The sequence below is a fragment of the Phyllostomus discolor genome, chromosome 10 (genome assembly GCF_004126475.2).
Source record: "Phyllostomus discolor isolate MPI-MPIP mPhyDis1 chromosome 10, mPhyDis1.pri.v3, whole genome shotgun sequence".
NCBI classification, from domain to species: domain Eukaryota; kingdom Metazoa; phylum Chordata; class Mammalia; order Chiroptera; family Phyllostomidae; genus Phyllostomus; species Phyllostomus discolor.
Window position 1 is genome coordinate 45223815 of NC_040912.2, and position 14568 is coordinate 45238382.

Consider the following 14568-nt stretch of genomic DNA (forward strand, 5'->3'; position numbering starts at 1 on the left):
ACTATTGTAGTATGGAAATAAGCAAAAGTCTATAAATAGCTCAAAAAAATCTACAACCTTATATCGTTCATGCAGTCCTTCCTTTGTCCTGCCAGGCACTGCTTCTGCTATTTTTTCCCATCTTTCAGGTGTATTTACTGGTATGTTTTCAAGGCTTGTTCCAAAAGCTTCTGTTCTTCTGTTGTCCAAGGGGTGAAATCTGTGCATGGACCTGTTTTAAGAAAAAATTCTTATTCACACAGTGGAATATTATTCAGCCTTAAAAAGAAATTTTGACACATGCTACACTATGGGTGAGCCTTGAGGGCATTAGGCTGAGTGAAATACAAAAAAGGTGAGCATTGTGTGATTCCACTTGTATGAGGTACTCAGAATAGTCAAGTTCACAGAGACAGAAAGTAGAATGGTGGTGCATGGAGGGACAACAGGGAGTTGTTTAATAGGCATTGAGCTTTAGTTTTCCAAGATGGAAAGAGTTCTGGAGAGCGGTTGCACAGCAGTGTGAATATTCTTAATGTTATTGAACTGTATGCTTAAAGGTGGTTAAGATACTAAATTTTATGTGATACATGTTTTATCATAATTAAAAAGTGAATAAAAAAAGAAAATCCCAATTATACAAAAATGTCTTGGAACACCTTTCCAATGAGTCTTTTGGTGCACAAGTATCTTGGTAAGTGCCCATTCAAATCATGTGTAATTTTAAACTTTTAGAGATGAGACACATAAACACCTGAGTGTTTAGAAGAGGGAGAAAAATCTAGGTAGCTCAATAGGAAACAGCTGCCTTATATTGCTTGTTTCTTACAACCTTACATACTCACTAAAGTTTTTTTTGTTGTTAAATCATATTTATCTAGTTCCTTACAGGATTAGTGGAAAGAGCTACCTCACAGTTACAAAACTTTAGCTACATGAGATCCTGGAAACCATTCTCAGTTTACACAGGAGGACACAACTACTGAAAGTGAGTGAAGTGCTCAAAGTTTCAGTGCTGTAGAGGGAAAGTGAGCTTAGATTCCCGTGTTCTAGTGTGGTACATTCACATCTAAAAACTTGTGGAGCCAGTGCCAGGTGCCTCTATTAAACTAAACCTTTACTGTTTGAGACATTATATACATACCAGAAAAAAGAAAGATTCCTTCCTAAGGATGTAGTGTTACAACATCCCACCTCTTCGTAAGACAATATTAAATGGTTAAAAAAGATGACTGGTTACTCTAAGTTAATAGATACTTGCAGTTTAATTACTTCACGCCATGCAGTGAGAATGCAGTAACACTTATCCTACCAGCAGTCTGACTACCACTTGAAATTTTTTCCTGTGAGATATGCTACAACGTGAAGCCTAGAAACAAGTTACTAAACATACATACAAACACATACTGTGACAAGTTAAACAATACTACCACACCAGCTCATAACGCAGAGAATTTGTATTTGAAGACAGATTAGGAACTTTTGAAGTCAGCTTTTAAGTTATAAGAAGCCATTAGCAGAATTTCCTTTTACTGGTCCTCTGCCTACATTTAACACCATAGACTTAATTCATTTCCTCTCTTAGGAAAAAGATGTAACATAATTTTCTGTTGTTCTCCAATTCACAACACCAAAATAAATGGACATGTAATGCTGTAAAATTCCCAAGAAAAAACACTATTAAAGTGGTTCCTAGCTGGTATAGCTCAGGGGATTGAGTGCTGGACTGTGAACCAAAGGGTCGCCAGTTCAATTCCCGGTCAGGGCACATGCCTGGGCTGTGGGCCAGGTCCCCAGTAGGGGGCGTGTGGAAGGCAACCACACATTGACATTCCCCCCCCCCCCCCCAAAATAAAATCTTAAAAAAAAAAAAAAATTGGTGCCAGCTTGCTGCTTACTGGTGCAATTAGAGAGGAGACTGTCCATTAGGCCCCATCAGAGGTGAAGAGGAGTCATGCCCACATTCTTGCCCTCACAGGGTCACCCCTCTCACAGAAGACTGGCTGCCTCCCACATGGAAATAAGCCTGAGAAGAAAGGGCTGAGAACAGTGTGCTCACACCTGAATGTTGTCTGCTATTTTGTGGAAGGCATAAGGGAGCAGAAGGAAAAAAAACTACAAACTGCCCTCCAGCTATACGGAACTTCCACTTTGGTGCTTACCTTAAAACCCAAAGATGCCCAACCCAGACCGCCCAAAAAACCCCTGATTTTTGCAACTGCAGGATGCATTTTTCCTCTTTATAGAACATTGTAAAGTCTCAATATTTTCAAACTGAATTTTGGGATAATGAACTAGTCTAGGAGCACAGGAAAGTGTGACAGACTAGAGGACGGGGCCAGGGTTACACGTAAAGTCAAGGCTATTAGCTAATCCCAAAATATATATTTGGAATGGTGATCTGGAAAGCATACCCAAGATTAGCTTAGGGAAGAAGGACTAGTGGCTCACAAATGCATGAAGGGAAACAACTTTCCTCAACTTGCTCAGAAACTCAACAGAAAAAAATGTCACATCCCACAACACACATACATGACAAAAGTTCCACAAAAAAAATACTCATAAAATGGGTGTAATATGCTCTGACACCTTCTGTTCATAACCCATTAAATATATTTCATAACCCGCTTATGAAGGAGGCTTAGGGAGTCTAGTCTGATTTTCCGTTGAAACACACTGGTCCAGAGCAATCAAATTAGCTAGAATAGCCAGACAATCTCAGCACCCTAACAGTTTTTTCACTTCTTTTACTTTGAAATAATTTCAGAAGAGTAATAAAGAATCCCTACCTGTTCTACCCTGACTCCCAATATGTGAAACACTTCACCATACTTGCTTACTCTTTCTGTATACACATTTATGTAAGCTGCATGACATGCTGTCCCTTATTTCTAAGTTCTTCCATAAAAACAAGATCATTTTCTTAGTTACAGTGTACTTTTCAGTCAGGATAGGTCTAAAGATCTATCCAATTTCAACTGCCCCAATATCTGCCAGCAGTGATTGTAAAATCTGGTGAACAAAACAAATACACCCCTCCCCTAAGGACACTGTGGAGAACTGCACTTCTCAGTAGCGTTAAACTAAATTCATGACTGTCCTGAATGCTTGCTTTACACCTTCCAGTCTGCTTAACCACTATTTCCAATCATTCTGAACACAGACCTTAGGTCTTGTATATCTTCACACAGTGTGGATACATGGCTAGCATTTTCTACTTACAGAAAAAAATTTAATTACCTTCAAATCGTTCAGAAGGTTGCTGCATTGTCTGCTTGAGGGCACCCAACTCCATGTTCTTTTTTTAATTTATCAAAAGCCTTTTTGTTTATGTCATCTTTTTGATGTGGGTCTGAAGAATGAAAAAATGTAAATATATTACAGATCACCTCATTAGTCTTTCATTACTTGTACAGATTATTTTTAAAAGTACTCAAGGTATCAAAGAAACAAAACTGTAATTCACAAAGTTTTTGAAGACTCTTTGCTTTGCTGATAACATCTTGGCGGTTCTCTTCACTCCGAGAAGAAGAATGTATGTTCATGTAATTAGCAATAACTTCCCATCTAGAGCAATCAATATGATAGTAAGGAAAAGAACCTCCAAAACAAAAACCGAATGACACATTTCTATTTATTTAAAATATTTTATTTTTAGAGAGAGGGGAAGGAAAGGAGAGAGGGAGAGAACAATGTGGTGGGTTGCCTCCTACATGGCCCCCTACTGGGGGAACAACTTGGCTTGCAACCCAGGCATGTGCCCTAACTGGGAATCGAACCAGCGACACTTTGGTTCAATCCACTGAGCAACACCAGCCAGGGCTGACCCTTACATTTTTAATGCAGAGGGGTCAACTATAAATCTATAGACCTAGCTCTAAATTGGTCTAATTATCACTATTGCCTATTGTTTTTGCTTCTGTAAGATTTTGTGTACAAATCAATGGAAATAAAACCTCACATTTGTGTATCCCACCATTTGTACACATACTTAGGAGATAAATGACCCTGAAAACAGCTTTAGTTTCCTGATCTTATAAATGAGGGAGCCTGGATTTCTAAGACTTCTTGAAGTTCTAAAGGCAAAACTTTGCAATAAGCTCAGGTTTGAAGTGAGAAGCAACAATGAATTAATATTGACACAGACTCTAGTCCCTAATACAAGCCATGATGGAATAAGCCAACATAACGGCCAAGGTTTGTCTCATAATTTTTAACTTCCTCAGATACTGATGAAGCATCCTGCTGTGTGTGTGTGTTGGTGTAAGTTGTCAAGACTAGTAGGTTCAAAATACACTCTGCCTTTCATACTTCCCACTGTGGCACAGAATTTAGTGGAAGACAGTCTGTCCAGACTGAAGCTTATCTCTGGAAGTTCCTGCTATAACCAATGCTGTTAGTTGGATATTTGTCTACATTATCCCCAGGCTCCAGTATGCAATTAAGAGAAATTTAATTAAAATTAGCACCTTGAATTTGTTCCAGCAGGGAAGAGGTTCACAGCTTTTATTAGTAATTGCAGATCATCTTCTGACCAGTTTTTGCTGCCATTTCCACCTCCGCCAGTTGATTTCTCTGCATTCTTAGATGCTTGTCTCATTCGAGCCTCAGCTTCCTCTTTCTCTTTTCTAATTTGCTCATTTATTTCTTCTATCTACACAAAATAATAGGTAAGCCAGGGACTTAAAGCATCTTGCTACTCTACACTCCTTTTCTGGGTGGGGTCTGTGGTTCTTCTCAACTCTCAGTATTGTCCTGACAACGATGCAGGGCAACCCCAAGACTGGCATCAGCTTTTCATTCGGGCTTATGGGCGGCCAAGCTCTGCTTAAGGAACCAAAAACCACTCTTTGCCTGACCCACCTTCTATTTCTATCATGCGACTTCTACTTGCCTTGGACACTACTTGTCAAGCCTCCAGTCACTAGGTTATTCACACACGAGGCCATTTCAAACCTTTAAGCTCATACCCACTCTTTCAGCAGGTAATTTCAATTATTTTTCTACAAAAAGGTAACACAGTAAAGTGGCCTCTGTTTTAACTTGAGGTTTTACCCTTTACAATGTTACTTACAATCTGTAGTCAGACATGCACAAGTGAAAAAAGAAAACCTTTACGTGACTTTGTTGCTTCTGTGGGATGCTCTCTTGGAGTCATTTTGGACTCCTTTCCTCACTTCAATTCCTCAGAACTGGTCACTAAATCCCAACAATTCCAATGATTCCCATCATTACTCTCCCAGTTCAAGCCTTCCAGTGAGAGTCTTATAACTAGTAACTTACACTTACCTAATATGTCCTGCCTATCAAAGATTAATAGTGCAGTGGTAACCCTTTCCTATTCAAAGATCTCTAGTAATGGAAACCAGCCATCATGGTATTAAAAACATGCTTAACTTGGTGCTACTTTTCCTAACCAACTTCATCTCCCCTTAACTTCCTACTGCTCCCTGTATTTTACAGTTCATGCTGTTGCCCTGACCTTCATTTTTCACACTGTCCATCCTTTAGGCTGGCTCAAACCCTCCACTGAGCCCTCCCTGACCACTCCAACCTGGGGTTGGCACTTCCTGTCTAACGTACAGCATTTACTGTGGGCCCCTCATTTTTTGGTCCTTAGGCCTTTTCTCTTCAGCCTAATTGTTCCTGAACTCCTTTGTGGTAGCCATAGCATTTGGCATTTTGACAGAACACCTAGGCACAGTGCTATGTATAGTAGGTACTAATACTTGTTGCACTGAATTGAATTTCTGGGCCTCTTTTATCATCCATAAAATGTTGAGATTAGGCAGAACAAATATATCTTTTGGTTCTAAATATCCTACAAAAATATTCAATGAATAGTCAAGTATTTTTTTCTAAGAATGATTTAAAAAAACTATGAATAATGTGTTAGGATAACACAAATCAAACATTATACATTATAACCATATACACTAAATGCAATTTAAATCAACAATAACACTTACTGTAAGCAAAGCAGAGGAGGGACCCAAGAGAAATGCCCTCTTTGCCCTGGTAGTAACTTACATGTTAGGTGGGGAAATACTGAGGTGAAAGCAATACAATAAGCAGAAATATATGCTAAATACAAAGTAGGAGTGATATATTCTTCTATTACCTGTTTTTCCAGAGCAGCCTTTCCTACTTCTTTTGTAGATGATGTGAGTGTGTCATTCAAGCACTGTAAACTAAGGGGAAAGAAGGGATGAAACTTTATCCCAAGCCCAGGAGAAGATTTCAGTATTAGTTCTACAGTTATACCTTGCTAATTCAAGGCGATCACAGAGTTTTTCCACTTCTTCCATCATTTTAACCCGCTCTGCCTCATTGTCAGAAAAGTGGTTCCAGGTCTAAAAGCACAAACATAAACATTTTCATCTTGTATCTACTGATACTCAAAAATACATCCATAGACACAATTAAAAAGCACAAAGTTCTCAAGAGGTTCATGAGGGGAGCATATCGTCTTCTGACCATCAACAACCACACTTCCAGGGTACCTCCCATAGCTCTTCCTGACCTCCTAGCAATAAAAAAGACATTAACAAGTGGGTGGGAGAGCAAAACAAAAAAGGTGATGGTGCAGAAGAACTTTGGATATTATAAAAGTCAGAATATTCCTCTGAGAACCACTTAAGAATCAAATGACTCAATCTTATATGACTCAAATTAAAATCCCTTTAAGCTGCCTATTCTAAGTAGTGTGTTGTGGGCCAAACTATAAAATTTCCTGGATTATATTATTATTTAATCCTCTCCTGAGGATGTGTTTTATTGATTTTAGAGAGGAAGGGTGGGGGGAGAAGGGAAGAGGGAAAGAGAAAGAAAGAGAAACATCAATCAGTTGCCTTCTGTGCATGCCCCGACTGGGGAACAAACCTGCAACCTTTTTGTGTACTCCACAAAAAGGATGATACTCCAACTAACTGACTCACCTGACCAGAGCTGGAAATATTAAGTTTACTGAAACTAAAGGAAAAGGTGATGTGTTAAAGAATAGGAGGTATCAGAAAAATTCGATTAAAGATTATACTTAGAATGGAACATTGTGATGTATCTGGATGTACAAGAATTGGAAAGTACTTCCCATGCTGCTGACACTTAATGCCTTCCATTCCTCACTTTTCTTTGCTTCCTTAATCCACGTAGTTTGGCTCTCACTAAGGTTCCAATTCGTCTTTTACTGTTCACACTTCCCTAGGCTTCCAAAAGCACTACTGATTTTCTTCCTACTTGTCTGGGTCACTTCTTTCAGGCTCCTCTTCCTTGTTAGTACCTTTAGTATTGCAGTTTGCCAGAGTTCCACCCTCCATTCTCCTCACTGTATTGTCTCCCTGGGTGATCTCATCTACTCACAAGGTTCCCAGTGCCACTGAGATGTGGGTGATCCCACTCTTGAATTCCAGACTTGTACACCCTATCACTTATCTTCATTTGAATGCCTCACTGTGGTTAAGAGGCCTGAAACTGAAATCATCATCTTGCCCACCTTTTACCTCTTCCTCTGTTTTCTATTTTACTGAATTATACTGTCATCCAGCCAGTGTCCCATACAAGAAACCAAGACATATTAACCCTCACTCCTTCTCTAATACCTCCAACATATAATTGATACCCAACAGATAGCAGCCTATTCTGTCTCCTAAATACTGGTTCATTTCATCTACATTTTTCTACTCCTATCATCTCTATGGCACTAAGGTTCTTGCCATAATACTCTCACTTGGATTATGATGAAAGTCTCCCAATTAGTTTCTCTAACCACTACGGCTCTCCCCTACTCCCCCGCACTCCTGCGTCTCCCTACCACTACCAGTCTCTCTACACATCTTGACTAAAACCAACTCAGCATCAGATTAAATAGCAGACATATAATGTCCTTCAAGATCTGGCTCCTTCTTACCTCGAGTGGTCTCTGGCTCATTAAACCCCATTCCTTTGGAACACTGCATTCTCTCAATGCTCTGTGATATCTTATTGCTAATTCCTCACACCTTCTGCTTTACCTGATTAAATCCTACTAGATCCAGAAAGCCTTCCCTGACTACCTTTTTGGTACCTTCTCATCCTACTACTCATCTTATAGTGTTGGAAACAGCTGTTTGTCATTCTCCATCATTAACCAGCAGACTCCTTTAAGGTCAAGGACTGTGTCATCATTATATCCACATCAATTATAACTGCTTGGCACATTATAAGTACTCACCGGATATTTGATAAATGAATAACTGAACTCATGCTGGAAAGGGGCAATAAAACAAAGTTACCAAATGCCAGAACTTTTAACCTCATTTATGCATCATCTCTAAGAACTATTCAAGCTTTTTATTTTCTGATTGGCCTTTTAATTTTTTTTTTGCTTTCACATTATATGCCCAATGTGCCAAGTACTACATGTAAAGCACTACATGAAGATCTCATTTAATCTTCACAACTCCATCACTAGACATTATTTCAGCTACTGTGTAGGTAAAGAAATTGAGGAACAAAGGGGTCTGAGGCAACAGCCTGAAGGCCACAGATAGTTAAGTAGAGAAGGACTTAGATCCCAGGCTGCTTGCCCTGAGCCAATGCTCTTTACCACTACGATATACTGCATCCTTCTCAAAACAATTTTCTAGGTAAAATCTGAGGAAAATATTTTGTATTTTCTGATAAGGAACAGTACTGGTCTTTGACTCTACCACTTTAAATGTAAGAACATCTCTTGGACAAAATCACATTTGAAAACTTTTGGGGTTTTTTGATCAATATTTTTAAGTGAAAAATACATTTGAATGCAAACTATCAGTACTCACCTAAATGTTACCCCTTTATTTAGATAAAATAAAAGCTTTTAAATTCTTTAAAAAACCAAGGTTTAACTTCTAAAATAAACCTTTTCTAAGGTAAGAATTAATTCTACACAATTAAGGAAGTGACCAGTCAAAAGCAAATTGTGGCACATTATCAGAACAAATAATATGGTTCCTCTAACAAATGAATGGCACTGGAGGAAGGAGGGAAGATGGTGATACAGGGAGTCTGTCATCAGGCTCCACAATTAGCCAACAGAAAACTGAAGACTCTGCAAATATCTTATTTAGATCCTAACTTGAATAAACCAATTAAAAAAGACATTGCTCAGATAATCAAGAAACTACAGACCAAGTATTAGAATATTAAATAAGTTTCTTAGCTTTGAAAATGGCATGTTTAGATAAAAAAAAATCAGAGTTGCATACTGAAATATGCATGCATGAAATTTTTAAAAAGTGAATTTAAAAACATTTACATTTTGAGATAAAATGTGTACAACACTTTAATTTGCATGATATAAAAAAGAAATATTTTGAAGTTTAATCAGCAACTTTATTTATTTGTTACCTAGTTTGTTCAGTCAGCCTGACATACCTTGCATGAGTTTCGAAGTTTTTGCCTTTCCTTTTTTATGGCTTTTTTCTGGATATCTTTTTCCTTCTTTGCCAATAATGCTTGTTGTCTAACTTCCTTTCTTCTTTCTCTTTAGCTAATCGAGCAGCTTCTAATTCAGCTTGTCTTTGCTTTAAAATGGGAGTAAAATCATTTTAATAAGAAAATTAGAATTCCCAAATGCTCTATAATCTTATTTAAAAAATGCAATCTTTTAATAAATTAATTTAGAAAAAAGATGATATGTCAAACTTAATGAGACTGAAGGTTTGAATGAGGAGAAATGCAACTGTAAAGTTCGACAAACATTGATTAGAAATAAAAGATACATATTAGAATAAGCATGTACTAAAGAAATTTTTATGACATCATGTTTATGACTACAAAGTTTACTGGTAAGGAAGAATCCCTCTAGCAATTGTACGAGTTATGATTCATCACGTAGCACCTAATTCTCTGCTTCCACATTATGTATTTGTTTCAATGAGACGGGAAAATTATTTTATGAAACATTTCAATTCTAACTTTATCAAGGTCATCTACTTTTTCTTTAGCTTCTTGTTCCTTCCGTTTTGCTTCTGCTTTTGCTTTCTTTTCTGCTCTTTCTTGGCCTTTTCTTCTTCCTTAAATTTTTTTATTCTTGGATCACAGATATATGCATTATCTACCAGAAAAAATTCAATCTTTTGAATTTCTAACATTTAATTAAAGAACTTAGCCCGGCTGGCATAGCTCAGTGGATGAGCACGGGCTGTGAACCAAAGTGTCAACAGGTTCGATTCCCAGTCAGGGTACATGCCTGGGTTGTAGGGCCATGACCCCCAGCAACCGCACACTGATGTTTCTCTCTCTCTATCTCCCTCCCTTCCCTCTCTAAAATAAATAAATAAAATCTTAATAATAAAAAAAACTTAAGAAAATCATTATACTTACCAACTAATGTTCTTATTCTGTTCATTTCTTCTTTTTTTCTTTGTGCCCTTGTTGCTCTGTTCTGCTTTTCAATCCATCTCCTCTCATCGCGACTATAAAATAGAAATATTGGAAACAAAATATTGCTCATAGGTAAGACTAAAAATATAATATAATTTTTATGTAAATAATGTCTGAAAAACTTATAATGCTATGTAACTATTAACATTAAAGTGTGATTCTACTTATAATTCATTTGGGTTATATTTTTGGAATATTTATGTCACCAAATGTCCCAAGAAAAATTAAAATAAATGTAGGTTAAGCAACCAGAAGAAAAAGAATTTGTTGAATTGAGCTTTTTGGATAATTCTACTCCTTGAACATTTTCTTAAGTATATCTTACCTGACAACTGATCTGGCCTCATTTAGCTTAACTTGTGAGAAGGGTCTTCAAAATATCAAAGCTCATTTAAAAAGAATACACAAAGAGAAATATAAAAGGAAATATATGTAGTATATTTTTACATCATCACAAATACCAAGAAACTAACTAAATATCCTTCCTTAATTAATGATTTATATACATACCATATCGCTTTTTTCTTTTTCTTCTTCATCTAAATAAGAAATTCTCTCCAGAATCAAATTATACCTATAAGCAGAAGTAAAATCCACAAGAACAAATCAACTTTTAAAACTTAACTTAGAATATATAATTTTAAAAACATTAATGGCAAGTGGATGAATTCATTTCAATAGATGCATCCACTCTCTTTTGGTACTGAATTAACACTATGCTCAAATCTTTCTTCTTTTTTTAAATGACATTGTATTTGGTATGAAAATCTAAAATATACTTATCATTTCCCCTGATCAAAATCATACCTCCCTGCTATTCCTTCTGTTAGGTTTCTCCCTTGCTGGGGATTTGTTAAATTTTCCCTGCCTCCACCTTTGCTAGTCTGCCAAGTCTTAAAGTAACCACAGTAGTGGCTATTTATCTCTGGTTTGCATCTTCTGAGCATAAAAGCAAGTACAACTGATAGAGCTAAATTTAATCATTTTTGTTCTACAGTGATTTTATGTTTCAATTTACCATATACTTAATGAGAAAATACAGCACATATAAAATAACCACAGAATACTGTGCTTATTAAAAATTAAGAAATTAGTTATAGAGACAAATAGTACTGTTTCCTCCACATGTACCTAACTACTTTTAATAGCAAGATAGCTAAACGAATATGTATTTATTTTTATTCAGTTCAAATGACTTCTCAATTTCCATTTTTTATCACTACAGTGTGTTTGATATCTAGAAATTTGAATAATAGAAAACATTAAAAAATCCTGAAAGTCTAAATATCACATAGGAGGTAACACAGTGTGAAAATATGCATTAATTCCTGAAAAAGTACTTTTGTTCAGTGAAGGCTCTCCCATACCTTAATTAATTTATGAAGAGTCAATTAAGTACTTACTGAACACATATGCTTTTTAAAAAAATGACAGCATCATAAAAATCAGTGTATTTACTTACCAGAAAGAATAAAATGCATCTACATCTTCAAATGATGAATTCATGTCGCCTAGTTTAGGGACATTTTTTTTATTTGACCATCTGAAATGTTAAAAGAAAGAAAAATTCAATTAAAAAATCTGGTACAAAAGTTCAACAGACAAATGAATCTATTAAAAACAATAAGAGTTTTTATTAATCCCCCAAATCTCCCTCTCCTAGATCCTCTAGTACTAAGAGATAAAGCTGGAAGATTATGAAACAATGTAGGTGCAACAGAGGACAAAGGTGGATGGGAGAGAAAATAATGAAATGGTGTTTTAACCATCAGGTTATCTTTAATTCTGTAAGTTGTAGGGTTGTAGCAGCTGCCCGGGGCTGGCTAGGAAAAGTAGGCACTAAAGCCCCCTTTTCCAAACTCACTTGGCTCCTGCCTGTAAACAGGCAGTACAGAAGCAACCTACATAGGCCTAGCTTTTAAAAATTGTTAATACTCACAGAGGAGACAGAGTTCCATCCCCTCATTACTACCATTTGCTCCCAAAGAGGCACGACTTAGGTTCAGCACTTTATCTAGCACATATGTCACATAATGAAGGATCCTAAGGTTGCTTACTGACATATTTTCCATTCTATAAAACCATTCCATTAACAAATAGTATACTGCTTTTTTATTCTTTCACCACCTTCAGCACTGTTAAAAAACAAATGTGAGAAGAAAGCCTAGAAGAAATATCAGGCCATACCAAATGGCTAACCAAAGTGGTTCTCAAACTTGGCTGCACATTAGAATCACCTGGAAACATAAAAAACCCTATATGAATTCCAAAACAATTTCATTGAAACCACAATCTCTTTGTGGAACCCAGATACCAGAACTTTTTCACATTCTCCAGGTAACGCCAATGTGCAGTCAAGATGTACTCTGTAAAAACTTTTCAATGCAGATGGAACCAAAAAATTTAGAATACTGGGATATCCTATGTAAAAACTGATTTTAAATGAAATAACTACATATGCTTTAATCTTAAACATAAGTCATCCTTCATCAGAGAACCTCATAATAAGATGTTAAAATAAGAAAGCTCTTTTTCAAATGATATGGGCCAAATAGAGTAATGTACCCATTAATAATAAGGAGAAGCAAAAAAAAAAAAAGAGGAATTACTGAGACCTAAGTATCAGTATGACTCTACATAAAGTCAGTTCTGTCCCCCAAAGGAAACATAAAAGAACACATGTCATGACTTATAAAAGAATTTCACTATGGAAGGATAAACTTTGTTTACAGAGCAAAACAGAACCTGGAGACTACAAGAGGCAGGCCCACAGAGCAGTGATTTTTTCAACCGGTACACCACAAGAATTTTTAAAACATGCAATACCTGATTATTTAAATCTGTGGCACTGACCTCTTTTCCCTTAGGTTGTTAAATTAAAAATGACACAGCTGACACAATGACAGCCATCCAGTGTGAATGAGGTCAAAATTATACTTATTCTTTTGTCAGATCAGCAAAATAATATTTTTTTGGTGTGCTGTAGAATTTATTAATTAGTTTATGGATGCCATGAGCTGAAAAAGGTTGAAAATCCCTGCAATAGAGCATAAGGATCACAAGGGGACACCTTAACTCACCTGGAATTCCTTTCAAACACTGGGGAAAACACTTCAAAGAAATTGTCCTTGGCTTCACTTTTAGAAGGAACTGAGTTATCAAAAGTAGGATCTACACTGTTAAACGCTCGTCTTTTCACTGGATCAGATAACATTTCATAAGCTGAGGAAAAAATGATAAGGTTACAGTACTGTGACATTTTTTTTTCCTGTGAGAAAATAAACCCTTCCTTTAAAAAAAGTTATTTTTCATATTTAAACATTTTGTATGCTTGGGGATTAGAACTGATTTAGGTAAGGAAAACTCTAGCACTACTGTATATAATTCCTTAAGTGGCTCTTCTGGCCAAGATGGGGGTGTAGGTAAATGGGTCTCACATCCTCCCATAAACTGCATCAAAATTACAACTAAGTTACAAAACAACCATCATTCAGAAATGCTTGAAATCTACCTGAACAGAAGTCCTATAACTAAGGATATAAAGAAGCCACATTGAGACTAGTAGAATGGATAGAGACCCCGAATGAGTTGGTCCCACACCCACATGTAGTGGATTAAAACTGGAAGAAGTATCTCTCCACTGTGGAGGCCTCCCTGGAGGAATGGGATGTCCCAGTCCCACACCAGGCCCCCAGCCCAGGGTTCCAGTGCCAGAAAGAGAAGTCCCCATAACTTCTGGGCTTCTGGATTCTAGGCAATTCCTCTTAAAGGGCCCACACATGGGACCGTTAGTCTTACATGGATTCACTTGCTCTGAGCAACTCAAAAGACACCAGAGACATACAGGGAGGACCTGAATTGTCCAGCATCAAGGTAAAGGTTGAAGGGGCAGCTTTCTCCCTGACAGAAGTGCTAGAAGAGGCCATTGTTCCTTTGCTGAGGCCTCTCCCCACAGAGTCAGCAGGTAGGCACCATATCTGAGTCTTTATCAACCTGGCAACACTGTTCTCCCTGTCCTGGTGATCCCTGAGATCCTGCCCCACCCAACTTGCAGGCCCACCCAAGTTGTTTCCAGTGGCTTTTCTATAGAAACAGCTTGTCTTGGCTCATGCTCTGGACTTTCTTAAAATATTTCAAAGATTCACAAACCTAAACAAGCAGCACCTAGCCTCCACATACCTC

At 37.1% G+C, this 14568-nt stretch overlaps 1 protein-coding gene across 1 annotated transcript in view; it reads right to left on the bottom strand.

Moving 5' to 3' along the window:
- The window catches only part of DNAJC2 (DnaJ heat shock protein family (Hsp40) member C2), a 33321-nt gene that overhangs the window by 312 nt on the left and 18441 nt on the right, over positions 1-14568 (bottom strand). Inside the window, 17 exon segments of the mRNA XM_036010270.1 lie at positions 58-143; positions 146-211; positions 3220-3238; positions 3240-3331; positions 3446-3546; positions 4449-4633; positions 6101-6170; positions 6244-6332; positions 9376-9473; positions 9476-9524; positions 9937-9992; positions 9995-10057; positions 10327-10418; positions 10712-10737; positions 10897-10960; positions 11849-11929; positions 13467-13608. Coding sequence (XP_035866163.1) covers positions 58-143; positions 146-211; positions 3220-3238; positions 3240-3331; positions 3446-3546; positions 4449-4633; positions 6101-6170; positions 6244-6332; positions 9376-9473; positions 9476-9524; positions 9937-9992; positions 9995-10057; positions 10327-10418; positions 10712-10737; positions 10897-10960; positions 11849-11929; positions 13467-13608 — 1379 coding nt within the window.